General features: G+C 45.4%; 1 protein-coding gene across 1 annotated transcript in view; it reads left to right on the top strand.

Annotated features, from left to right (window-relative positions):
- Positions 1-6,508, top strand: part of LOC129009666 (retinol dehydrogenase 16) — a 34,424-nt gene extending 27,916 nt beyond the window's left edge. The window contains exons 2-5 of the mRNA XM_054443007.2: positions 468-808; positions 2,782-3,040; positions 4,953-5,116; positions 5,697-6,508. Coding sequence (XP_054298982.1) covers positions 468-808; positions 2,782-3,040; positions 4,953-5,116; positions 5,697-5,914 — 982 coding nt within the window. The 3' untranslated portion in view covers positions 5,915-6,508. The remainder of the gene's footprint in view (positions 1-467; positions 809-2,781; positions 3,041-4,952; positions 5,117-5,696) is intronic.
- Positions 6,509-13,936: the final 7,428 nt, after the last annotated feature.

The following is a 13,936-nucleotide window of genomic DNA, read 5'->3' as shown; positions in this document are numbered from 1 at the left end:
ATGGACCAGGGGTGTTGGTATCGGAGCTTTGTAGAGACAGTTTTGACCCCTGTACTTAGAGTAGGGGGTGTGTTTGCCACGGAGAGTGTGTGTGGGCAGCTGTGTGTGAGCCTGTGTGGGTTCTGTGTGTGTTCCTGTGTGAATATATGTGTGTGCTCCTTCATGGACACAGCATGCATGTAGTGGGCCTAGCAAGGCAGAGAGAAATCAGGAGACTAGGGACACATTGCTGAGTGATAGTATCTTCCTACTGGGCAGGACTTGAGGTGTGCAAAGGTGTGCATGAGTACTGCAAAAGCAGTTCAAAGAGCAGAGAGGTGGGGCCAGAATAAATATGTTGCAGACAGGCAGTCATCAGGGAGGAAAGTGAGGATTCCCTGCCAAAATGCCTGAGGGCTTCCCTGCCTACTTCTGTGTTCTTAAATCCTCCTGTCTGAACAGAGGCCAGACTCTGGTTTCCCCCACAGCCTGTCTGTGTCTGTCCTCTGCAAAGCCATGTGGCTCTACCTGGCAGTGTTCGTGGGCCTGTACTACCTTCTGCACTGGTACCGGGAGAGGCAGGTGCTGAGCCACCTGAGAGATAAGTATGTGTTCATCACGGGCTGTGACTCTGGCTTCGGGAACCTGCTGGCCAGACAGCTGGATGCACGAGGCTTGCGGGTGCTGGCTGCGTGTCTGACGGAGAAAGGAGCCGAGCAGCTGAGGGGCCAGACTTCAGACAGGCTGGAGACAGTGACCCTGGATGTCAGCAAGACAGAGAGCGTTGCTGCAGCCGCCCAGTGGGTGAAGGAGTGCGTGGGAGACAAAGGTAACCACCCAGGTTTCTCAAGTCTGTCTGTGTCTTCCCTCTGTGTGAAGGGACCACCTCCTGTCTCTCCCTGGGAAGATTTCTACAGTGTCTTTCCGGGTTGAAGTAACAGGAGCTTTCTAATATTTCTCACTTCTCAGGCTGCCTGAGCCCCATCTCTTTTCAATCCTTAACCTCTCCTGACATTGGAGGTGTCTAGTCTTGGGGAGAGTTTGCCCTGATGAGATTTTCTCTCCAGAATTCCTCTCTATCCTCTCCCTCCTGTCTAAGCAGAAGTCATGGATTGTTCAGTTCTAAGAGCCTGGGTTAGAGATCTGGAGACTTGCTGGAGCATGGCTGAGAAGGGAGCACAGGGCTGCAAGTGTGCACGGAGGCTGTGCCTGTGCTGGAGCCGGGCTCATGTTCCCAGCACTTTACCTTGTTCTTGCTAGGGCCCATCAGCGTCCACTGAGAGCTATGATCATCTCCATCTTCAGGGGAGAGTATCAGCATAAGGACTGCTTAAGGAAGGCAGAACTAGTAAGGGGTTACTTTTTCTTTCTTCTTTTCACTACACTAATTCATCTGTCTTATTATAGAGGAAGAAAGAAACATGGATTTATTTTATGTAGCAATAAATGCAGAATATGATCTTTGTGGAAAACACTGAAAAGAATAAAGATGAAAACAAAAGTTTCCCTGAAATTGTCATCCACACATAAGTCCTTTTTACAATTATACATAATGAGGATTTTATATTTTGTTCTTAGTTTCAGTCACCTTAAATTCTCTGGAGAAGATGAACATTTTTCCACCATAATGACCGTTTTTATAAAATTATACTTAATTACTTAGAATACTGTATCCTTCCAATAGCCTTACCTATGTAATCCATACTGAGTGGTTGGATATGAAATTCCTTCCTGCTTTTTATCATCGTAAATGTCATCTTGGTGGACTTTTATTTGCCAACATCTCTGTAAGTGTGAGTATTGATTGGATTCTTAAAAATGAGATGTCTGGGTGGAGGAATCTGCATTTGCATCAGGGCAGGGCCTGTTATTGAGCAGGGGACGGATTCATATGCCTGGGCCAACCCTTCCAGATCAACAACTGCCACCCCCTGCCTGGACTCAAGGGACCCTGTGCTCCTGCCCCCTAGCTCTGTGGGTTGAAAACTCTATTGACTTGACATCCTGGGGATTGTGTATTGGCATCTTCCGGAGAGATTTTCCCAGAGCTGGGTGAAGTTGGGACTAAAGGGAAAGATGAAGAGTGGGCTTCTGATGCAGTAGGAGGAGAGGGTGACATTTTCTGGGGCAGAGGGTGGAGTCTGTGTACTGAGTGGGGTGAGGCAACCTTGCTTTCTTCCCAAAGCCTGTGCATTGGAATCCCCCCGTGCTTTCTATAAAAATGTTACTGATGCAGGATGTTTCAAGACCAGTGCCCTGAGGTCAAACACGGGATGTTCTCCAAGTTCCCCCAAGCCTAGGATTTCAGGTCTGTCTCTTTCTCTCTTCCCTCTCCCCCTCACTCTGCCTCTTTCTTGTCTCTTATTCCATCAACAGATAGTTGCTGGACAATCACTATATAAGGTGTTAGCACACCTGAAAATGCAGCTGAATGTCTGTAATGTCTGCAACATTCATGTTTAACTAACAACACATTGGTCTTCATGTTTCCGGACTAATGCAGGGACAATAGTTCTTCAACATGATTTCATGCAATCCTTAAATAGGGGTAATAGCTTATTGTCTTTCAGGCAGTAGGCTGGTCCACGAAGAGTAAATGGAGAAAGACCTGGGTTTTGTGGCCCACCAGCTGCTGAATGCTCAGCCCCCACCCCTGCGATACTGTGGTGTTTGTTATACCCTCCTCCCTGTCCTGCACCTGTCATTCTGCCTTCATTTTATTGGGATGTGATTTGCACCCTAACTCTGTCCACCTGCACAGGCACAACACAGTGATGCTCTCTCATCTTTCCACTGTCCCAGGACTCTGGGGCCTGGTGAATAATGCTGGCATCTCCTTGCCCACGGCCCCCAATGAGTTGCTCACCAAGCAGGACTTTGTGACCATACTGGACGTGAACTTGTTGGGGGTGATTGATGTGACTCTGAGCCTGCTGCCCTTAGTGAGGAAGGCCAGGGGCCGTGTGGTCAACGTCTCCAGTGTCATGGGCCGGGTGTCACTTTTTGGTGGAGGCTACTGCATCTCCAAGTATGGCGTGGAAGCCTTCTCCGACTCCCTCAGGTATGGATCTGGGACGGGGCCCACCCTAGTCTTCCTGCTCCTGTCCTTGTGGGGAAGTCTTTTCCAGGGAGTTCCTTGAATCCCAGCCTGTAAGGCCCTTTCATGAGATCCCTCTCTGTCTTCATGTGTGACACCCTCATCTTCCTCTTTCTGGATTGGGCTGGCCATTCACAGGAAGCACCTTCCTGAGTGCTGGGTGACAAGAGGGGCCCCAGGTCAGAGAGTTTCTTGAACAATACCTCTTCCCTGGATGGATCTCTTGGTCAGAAACTGCCAGAGGCAGAATTGGACCTAGATCTTTGGCTTCAGATCCTGCCAGGAGGAACACGGTACTGAGGTTACCAAGCCCAGGACAGGGGAACACTTTGTATCAATGACTAATCCCAGGGGACGACCCTAAACACTTCTTCCCATTGCACCTTGGTATTGGAGCCACAAAGGCAGACCAGGCAGTCAGCGCTGGATGGAAGAATGCTTTGCACCCTAGAGAAGGAGCAGAGAAAGATCAGCTACAACAGTGTGTGTTGGTCCCCTGGCCAGGGAGGCTCTCCCAGCAGCTGACACTGGGCATGTGGCTTGCTCACACCCCTCTCTTGCTATAATAGAAGGACCCCAACCCCTCCTCCCTGGAATCTGAAATACTTGTAAACCTGGGGCATGCCTTAGGGCCGCAGACACACACAAGCTCATGCAGACGCAAGAGCACTCACTGAGTCAGAAACAGGGAAAGATATTTCCACACCAGGAGATGGTGGCCTGGCCTTGGGGCTCTTCCTCCCTAGGGAGAGAAATGCTTCAAGCCCTGAGGCCGTTCCTTCATGGATCTCTGGGGCCCAAAGACAGCATGCAGGAGATGGTCTTTCCCAGCAGAATTCATGTCCAGAGCCCCTTTGACAATGGGTAGAGCATCTGAGTCCACACAACAGACACTTTTGGCCCTTGTCCAAGTGGCCAAAAATCCGTCCTTAATCAACAAGGTTTTGTCTGTAACCTAAAACTTGATACCTGGGAGAGGGACAAGAGATCTAGAATCGACTGCCAATGCTTATAAGGTTGGTGACCAAGTCAACCTTGCTGGCCATGGTACCCACCTGAGTTGTGGAGAGTCCTGGAGATTCCTTCTGAGCTGGGGATTGAAAACTCAAGCTGGGGATTGAGAACTCCACCTGGCAGCCTGGTAAGGAAGGCTGGGAAAGGCTCCTAGATGAAGGAATGCCATTGGCCCAGGCCCAGAGTGAGCATTAGCCACCTGCATGTACTGCAGAGTCCTCTTGTGGTGAAGGTCAAGGCCAAGCCTGGTGGGGGATGCTGGGCAGGTGGTCACAGGTGGGCTCCTTGAGGGCCTGTGGGCCCTGGACAGGAGTTGTGGCTTATGCTGTTGGCAGTGGAACCCCCCCAAAAAAGGGATTTGCTCAGGGGAGCTCCTTGTTCCAGTCAGCTTCTAGACTCCCACTGACAGCAGGAAGCCCAGTGGTTGTAAGTGTGGGGAGCCAGACTGAAGACAGATACTTCTTAGAGGGCAACTGCCATCACCCAGCTCAGAGGCCAGGGAGATTCCTGGGGCAGGAAAATGAGGGAGGGGACTGAGGACTGGAGAGGAGGCAAAATGTGGGAATTCTGGTGATCCACTGGATGTGAGGGACATAGGAGGAGACAGCACTAAGGTGCTGCCTTGCTTTGGAATTGGTAGGATTTAGGGCTAGTAAGCTCAGGTGTGTAAAATATGGAAACTCCATAAAGAGGGAATACCACCATGATAATTATGACCCCTTGATTGCTGGAAATTAAATATTCCAAGCTTTCTATTTCACCCATTGTCCTCATCTGTTGTGATATCATAGTTTTACTTTTATTGTTTGTTTTACCTTCCAAGACTCCTGAAGTTTTTCCCCTCTGCTTCTCTGTCTTGCAGGAGGGAACTCTCCTATTTTGGGGTGAAGGTGGCTATGATTGAACCTGGCTATTTCAAGACTGCTGTGACCAGTAAGGAGAGATTCTTAAAGAGCTTCCTGGAGATTTGGGACCGGTCCAGTCCAGAGGTCAAGGAGGCCTATGGCGAGAAGTTTGTTGCAGACTGTGAGTAAGCTGTGGACAGTGGGGAGAGAAGCAAACCCTCGTGTGGAATCCCTTGCCTATCATTGGTGTCTGAAGGGCATTAGAGTTTGATCCCCAGGCTCTCCCTTCCCCACAAAGTGGAGACCTTTAGCCCCATTTCCATGATGGGTGCTGTGTGGTCAACTGGTCATGAAAAGCAAGTGTCCAGGCTTCTCAGAACTTGGGACCAGTGTCTGTCTGAACCCATCGTTATTGAGGAACAAAGTGAAGCCAGAAAGGGAAGACATTGGTGGCTGATCACAAGCTGGCATTAGAGACAGCTTGTTTTTATGTGCTGAGACTTCTACTGTGGGTGGAGACCATCATTTATGCAGTCCAGATATTCCCAAAGAGAGACAGACATGACTTGGTGCGGGACACTTGCTACTTTCACATGGATGGGCTCCAACTCAGGGAATTTGGATAAAAGAGATTTGAGGCATTGCTTGACTGGGGGTTGTGGGGTGGCCTGAGTTCTTAGACCCTTTCCACTCTAAGGCGACTCCAAAGCAGGAGCGGTTAGAGGTGGAAATATACATGGATTATTTCTGATTCTTAACAGATAAGAAATCAGCTGAACGAATGGAGCAGAAGTGCACACAGGATCTGTCCTTGGTGACCAACTGCATGGAGCATGCGCTGATTGCCTGCCATCCCCGCACTCGCTACTCAGCTGGCTGGGATGCCAAGCTTCTCTACCTCCCCATGAGCTACATGCCCACCTTCCTGGTGGATGCCATTATGTACTGGGGCTCTCCAAGCCCGGCCAAGGCTCTATGAAGCCAAGGCTTGGATGCGTGGTTGCATGGATTTGGGGTGTGCTGTGAGGGGTGATGTATCCTTGGGAGAGATATAAAGTGGAGGGAGGGAGCTGTCAAGTCAGTAGGGCACCAATCCCTCCTCCTTCATTACCTCCTGGCCATGATTCTCCTGGGAGATAATTCTGCTCTCTGGAGATGTTGGTGGGAAAGTTTCAAGTTATACAGCTGAGAAACAGGGACCAAATAGTGGTCCTGGGTGCATTGTCACCATGGGTGGCCACTCAAGGGTCCAAGCCTCTTGGGCCATCCTTGGGCTAACAACTGGGGTGGGTGTGAGCAGGTGGAAGGAGCCTCAGCCCATGCCATTACCTCCTGCTTCCTTATCAGGCTGTGTGTTAATTCTGGGCCAGTCTACACCCTCCCACGGGGTGGAAATGGCCTGGAGGATGTGAGGGCACCCCTCCTCTGAAGATCCCTGTACACGTGGTGTTGGAACTGGAACCGTTATGCACCCCCATAGGCCTCAGGAGTCATCCCAGAAGCAGTGGCTGGGAGGTGGTGTCCTAAGTAAGGATCTGTGCAGAGGACAAATAAATCAGTTTTTGATTTGTCTTGAAAGCATGGACTTCCTTTGACTCTTGATGTTGAAAAAGTTGATAGTTTCACCCATGTGCAGTGATTTGAATGTTCTTGTGAAGCTCCACTTGGATTCCAGACACATGAGATTGCAATCCCTCTCTGAGCCTGGGTTCCCACCTTTGCTCAGCACCCAGAGTCACTCCATCCAGAAAGTCAGCTCACTGTCAGCCTCTCTAGGACTAGAAGTCAAAGGCAGAAAAGAGTGAACAGGAATAGATCTCCTCCTAATATTGAATTCTCTGCTAGAAGGAGAACAAGATCCCAATGGGGAAGTCTGATCTTAGAGGCAAAGAAAAGGGAAAAAGGGAAATGGGGATGGGAACTCCCAAGCTGCTGAGAGGGAGTAATGGAGTGACTTACACAAGCGGGTGTCAGAGTTTTTACACTTTCACTCCTGAAGATGCCCTTTCCCTAGATTTGGGTGGCCTTGGGGAGCAGTGGTAGGAAGAGGCAGGTGCCTTCCTGAATATCAGGGGATGGCCTGAGAATGGATTTGAAGAGAGAAGTTGGACTATCCCTGCCCTCTTCCAGCCCTTGTTGCCACCAAGGTGAGGGGCAATTGTTTTCTTTCCAGGGGGTTCTGGAGTAGCCTGGGGTCACAGAAATAGACCCAAGGACAAGACAGCAAGGTGACCTCCACAGCCATATTTACAGGCAGGCCTCAGATCCCTTCCCTGGGGCAACTGAAGCCTCCTCCCCTCACCTGTGCCCTCTCTGTGGCCCTTAGTGACTGACCCTCACTTTAAAGTCATTGCACTTTCCCTGTGTCATCCCTCAGGTCCTCCACCATATCCCAACACACCCACTCCTCCAAGTGACAGGGAGTGAGGGTCACTGCTGGACTCATCTTTCATATTTTCCCTCCCTTTGTTGAGCCCCTGCTGTGTGCTGGAAAGAAATTCCCTTGAGTGACCTGGTTCTCATCCTCAATGTCTTCGGTTTTCTGACGATGTCGCAAGTGTGGACTCAACACAGAAAACATTAGGGGAAAGGGGTGTAGAATCCTGGACTCAACACAAATTGTAGTTGGGAGGTAACTCCCCAGGATTCTCATTTTCCTTTCTTTAGGATGAAAGTCTAGGATATGGAGCCTTTAGGAATCCCCACGTTGTTTAACAAATCAGTGTTTATTGTAGAAACAGAGATTGAGGTCAGATGTTGCAGGGCCACAGAATTTAAAGCACGCAATGAGGCCTGGCATGGTGACTCATGCCCGTAATCCTAGCACTTTGGTAGACTGAGGAGGGTGGATTACCTGAGCTCAGGAGTTAGGGACCAGCCTGGGCAATATGGTGAAACCCGGTCTCTATTAAAAATACAAAAGATTAGCTGTGTGTGTTTGTGTATGCCCGTGTTACAGCTACCTGGGAGGCTGAGGTAAGTGGATAGCTTGAGCCTGGGAGACGAAGGTTGCAGTGAGCTGAGATTGTGCCACTGCACTCCAACCTGGGTGATAGAGTGAGACCCCATCTCAAAAAACAAAACAAAGTAAAACAAGAAACAAACAAATGAAACACACACAGTGAGGAGCGGGTGGAGATAAATGGCAAAGGGGAGTGGGTGGAGATAAATGGCAGAGTAGAAGGCTTCATGGATCATTCTCTCTTCCCCACCCCACACCAGGACACCAAGTTAACAACTGTCTCTGCATCAAAAAACGCCTTCATAAGAACCAACAATCAGGTGATGATAACTCTTTAACCTGGTTTTAACCTTATATTGCTGAAAGAGGCACTGAAGAGATAGAAAAAAACAGTCGTGAATCACAGACACTACTGTTCTCCAAACCCTGGCGGTAGAGGCACAGTGCTGAGAGCATCTCTGGGTGCTGCGGGAGGGAGAACACAGCAATTGTGAGGCACTGAACTCAGTGCTATCCTGTTAGAGCAGGAAGAAAAACCAGACCAAACTCAGCTGATGCCCATCCATGGAGGGAGCATTTAAACCAGCCCTAGCCACAGGGGAATCACCGATCCCAGCAGTCCTGACTTGAGTGCTCACAAACCTTGATACCAAGGGCTACAGTGCTCCATGTCTCCAAATAAACTTAAATGGCAGTCTAGGCCATAAGAACTGCAACTCATAGGTGAGGCCTAGTGCCACAGGGGAGTCTCTGATCACAGCAAACCTAACTTGAGTGCCCACAAACCTCGCCACCAAGGGCTACAATGCTCTGTGTCTCCAAGTAAACTTGAAAGGCAGCCTAGGCCATAAGGACTGCCCCTCATAGGCTAGGGGTAGTGCAGAACTAGGCCCAGAGGCACCGGATTAGGGGGACACATGACATATTGAGACACAAGCTGGGGCAGCAAAGGGGAATGTTTGTATCACCCCTCCCCTAACCCCAGGCTGCACAGCTTGAGATTCCAAAGGAGACCCCTTTCTTCCACTTGAGGGGAGGAGAGAGAAGAAGAGTGGGGAGGATTTAATCATGCTTCTTGGGTACCAGCTCAGCCACAGCAAGATAGGGCAATGATCAGAGTCAGGAGGCCCCCATTTCAATCCCTAGCTCCCACAAGACATTTCCAGACAGACCCTGGGCCAGAAGGCAACCCAGTGCTTTCAAAGAAAGGACCCAGTGCTGGCAGCATTCATCACCTTCTATCTGAAGAGATCTTGGGCCCCAAATAACCAGCATTGATGGCCAGGTACTACATTGAGGACCTTGGGTGAGCCTCTGAGACTTGCTGGCTTCAGCTGAGATTCAGGACATTCCCAGCTGTGGTGGCTATGGAGAGAGAGACCTTCTGTTTGAGAAAAGTGGAAGGAAAAGTAAAGGAGACTTTGTCTTGCACCTTAGGTGCCAGCATGGCCACAGTGGAGTGGAGCACCAAGCAGACTCTTGTGGTTTGTGATTCCGGGACTTGACTCTTGGATGGCACTTTCTGGACCCGCCCTGGGCCAATGGGGAGCCCACTGACATGAATGCTGCATCCCAGGCCAGGCAGTATTCACCACAAGCTGACTTAAGAGATCTTGGGCTTTAAGGGAATATTGATGAGAGTCTAGTGGTACTCCATGTGGCCTGGGGTGGTGGTGACTATGAGGTCAGGCTCCTCTGTCTTTGGACAAGGAAGAGAAGAGTGGGAAGGATTTGTTGTGTGGAGTGAGTGCCAGCTCAGCTGCAATCCAATAGAACACCAGGTACATTTCTAAGGTTTTTGACTCTAGTCCTTGATTCCTGCACAGCACTTCTGGAACCACACAGAGACTGGGGGACATCACTGCTCTGTCAGAAGGACACAAGCCTAACTAGTTTTGTTATCTGCTGATTATAGAGCCCTTGGGCCTTAAGCAAACATAGCCAGGGACTGGTTACAACAGGCCTTGAGTGAGACCCAGCACTGTGGTGGCTTCAAGTCTGACCCAATGCAGTCATAGTGGTGGTGACACAGGGGTGCCTGTGTCATTCCACCCCCAGCTTTAGCTATCTCAGAACAAACACACACAGAGTTACTCTGTATGTATGGGAGAAAGTAAGGGAAGAGAACAAGAGTCTCTGCCTGATAGTCCAGAGAATTCTCTCAGATCTTGTCCCAAACATCAGGGTGGTACCTCTACGAGGTTCTGCAAGAACCGTAGCATTACTGGGTGTGGGGTACCCCCTAGAGCAGATACACATTAGATCACAACACTGAAGTCTTTCCAAATATTTGGTAAGTCTTACAAGAAGGATGGCTACAAATAAGCCCAGACAGTGAAGACTACAATAAATACATAACTCTTCAATGCCCAGATACCAAAGAACATCTACTAGCATCAACACCATGCAGGAAAACACGACCACTCCAAATGAACTAAATAAGGGACCAGGGACCAATCCTGGAGAAACAGATATGGGACCTTTCAAACAGAAAATTTTAAATAGCCGTGTTGAGGAAACTCAAGGAAATTCAAGGTAATATAGAGAAGAAATTTAGAATTCTATCAGAAAATTTTAACAAAGAGATTGAAATCATTAAAAAGGATCACGCAGAAATTCTGGAGCTGAAAAATGCAATTGGCATGCTCAAGAATGCATCAGAGTCCCTTAACAGCAGAATTGATAAAGCAGAAGAAAGAATTAGTGAACCTGAAGACAGGCCAGTTGAAAACACATAGACAAGATAAAAGAAAAAATAATAAAAAGCAATGAAGCCTGCCTTCAGGATCTAGAAAATAGACTTAAAGGGCAATTCTAAGAGTTATTGGCCTTAATGAGGAGGTAGAGAAAGAGAATATGGGGTAGAAAGTTTATTGAAAGGGATAATAACAGAGGACTTCCCAAACCTAGAGAAAGATATCAATATGGAAGTACAGGAAGGTAATAGAACACCAAGCAGATTTAACCCAAAGAAGATAGTAATAAAACTCCCAAAGGCCAAGGGTAGAGAAAGGACCCTAAAAGCAGCAAGAGGAAAGAAACGAATAACATACAATGGAGCTCCAATACATCTGGCATCAGATTTTCAGTGGAAACCTTACAGGCCAGGAGAGAGTGGCATAATATATTTAAAGTGCTAAAGAAAAAATCTTTTAGCCTATAATAGTATAATAGTATATGTGGTGAAAATATCCTTCAAGCATAAAGGAGACAGAAAGACATTCCTGGACAAACAAAAGCTGAGGGATTTCATCAATACCAGACCATTGTATAAGAAACGCTAAAGGGAGTACTTTAGTAAGAAAGAAAAGGACATTAATGAGCAATACATAGTACCTGAAGGTACAAACCTCACTGGTAGTAGCAAGTACACAGAAAAACACAGAATATTATAACATTGTAACTGTGGTGTGTAAACTACTCTTATGCTAAGTAGAAAGACTAAATGATGAACTAATCAAAAACAGTAACTAAAACAACTTTTCGAGACATAGTCAGTACAATAAGCTATAAACAGAAACAACAAAAAGTTAAAAAGTTGGGGAACAAAGTTAAGGTGTAGAGTTTTTATTAATTTTCTTTGAGCTTGTTTGTTTATGCAAATAGTGTTAAGTTGTTATCAGGTTAAAATAATGTGTTATAAGATAGTATTTGCAAGCCTCGTGGTAACCTCAAGCCAAAAAACATACGATGGATGCACAAAAAATAAAAAGCGAGAAACTAAATCATATCTCCAGAGAAGAACATCTTCACTAGAAAAAGACAAGAAGGAAAGAAAGAAGGAGAAGAAGTTCATAAAACAACCAGAAAACAAATAACAAAATGGTAGGAGTAAGTCCTTACCCATCAATAATAACATTGAATGTAAGTATCGTAAACTGACCCATCAAAAAACATAGACTGGCTGAATGGATGAAAAATCAAGACCCATTGATCTGTTGCCTGCAGAAGAAACACTTCACTTATGAAGACAAACATAGACTGAAAATAAAGGCATGGAAAAAGCTATTTCTTGCCAATGAAAACCAAAAAGAGCAGGAGTTTTATCTCAGATAAGACAGATTTCAAAGAAGGTCACTATATAATGGTAAAGGGGTCAATTCAGCAAGAGGATAAAAGAATAATTTTAAATATGTAATATGTGCACCCAACACAGAAGCACCCAGATAGATAAAGGGGATACTATTAGAGCTAAAGAGAGATAGGTCCCAATACGATAATGGTTGGAGACTCCAACACTCCACTTTCAGCATTGGACAGATCTTCCAGACAGAAGAATCAACAGGGAAACCAGAATTTATCTGCACTGTAGACCAAATGGATCCAATAGATATTTACAGAACATCTCTTCCAATGGCTGCAGAATACACATTCTTTTCCTCAGCACATGGATCATTCTCAAAGATGTTAGATCACAAAACAAGTCTTAAAACATTGAAAAAAATGAAATAATAGCAAACATCTGCTCTGACCACAATAGAATGAAACTGGAAATAAGAAGAATAATTTTGGAAACTACACAAATACATAGAAATTTTAAAATATGCTCCTGAGAGACCAGTGGGTCAATGAAGAAATTAAGAAGAAAATTGAAAAATTTCTAAAAACAAATGATAATAGAAACCCAATATACCAAAACCTATGTGATACAACAAAAGCAGAACTAAGAGGGAAATTTATTGCTATGAGTGCCTACATCAAGAAAAAAAAAGAAAGGAAAACTTCAAATGAATAATCTAACAATGTATCTTAAAGAATTAGAAAATCAAGAGCAAACCAAACTCAAAATTAGTTGAAGAAAAGAAATAATAAAAATCAGAGCAGAAACAAATGAAATAAAAAAAACTTTACATAAGATCAATGAAGCAAAAAGTTGCAATTTTAAAGTTAAACAAAATTGACAAATCTTTAATCAGACTAAGCAAAAAAAAAAAAAGAAGAAGAAGAAGATCCAAATAAAGTCAGAAATGAAAAAGGAGACATTACAACTGGTACTGCAGAAATTCAAAGGATCACTAGTGGCTACTAGGAGCAATTATATGCAAATAAACTGGAAAATCTAGAAGAAATATACAAATACCTAGATGCATACAACCTACTGAGATTGAGCCAAAAAGCAATTTAAAACCTTATTATTTAAAACCAATAACAAGTAATGAGATTGAAGCTGCAATAAAATGTCTGCCAGTAAAGAAAAGCCTGTGACCTGATGGCCTCACTGCTGAATTCTACCAAACATTTCAAGAATAACTAACACCAATCATACTCAAACTATTCCAAAAAATAGATGAGGAGGGAGTACTTTCAAACACATTCTGTGTGGCCAGCATTACACTGATACCAAAACCAGACAAAGACACATCAGAAAAAGACTATGGGCCAATATCTCTGATAAATTTTGATGCAAAAATTCTCAACAAAATACTAGTAAACCAAATTCAACAATACATTAGAAAGATAATTCATCATGATGAATAGGATTTATCCCTTGGATGCAAGGATAATTCAACATACCAAGTCAATCAATGTAATATATCATATCAACAGAATGAAGCATAAAAGTCATATGATCATTTCAATCAATATTGAAAAGCATTTGATACAATTCAACATCTCATCATGATAAAAACCCTCAAAAAACTGGGGATAGAAGGAACACACTAATCTCAAGATAATAAAAGCCATATACAACAGGCCAACAGCTAGTATCATACTGAACGGGGAAAAACTGAAAGCCTTTCCTCTAAGATCTCGAACATGAAAAGGATGGCCACCATCACTACTATTATTCAACATAGTACTGGAAGTCCTAGCTAAAGCAATTAGACAAGAAAAAGATATAAAGGGCATCCAAATTAAAAAGAAGAAGGCAAATTAGTTTTGTTTGTAGATGATATCATTGTATATTTGGAAAACCCTAAAGACTCCACAAGGAAACTATGACAACTTATAAACAAATTCAGTAAAGTTGTAGGATACAAAATCAACATACAAAAATCAGTAGTGTTTCTATATGCCAACAATGAACAACATGAAAAA

This window comes from Pongo pygmaeus, chromosome 10 (genome assembly GCF_028885625.2).
Source record: "Pongo pygmaeus isolate AG05252 chromosome 10, NHGRI_mPonPyg2-v2.0_pri, whole genome shotgun sequence".
In the NCBI taxonomy this organism is placed as follows: Eukaryota; Metazoa; Chordata; class Mammalia; order Primates; family Hominidae; genus Pongo; species Pongo pygmaeus.
The sequence above is the reverse complement of the archived record's forward strand: the minus strand, read 5'-3'. Positions and strand labels throughout refer to the sequence as shown.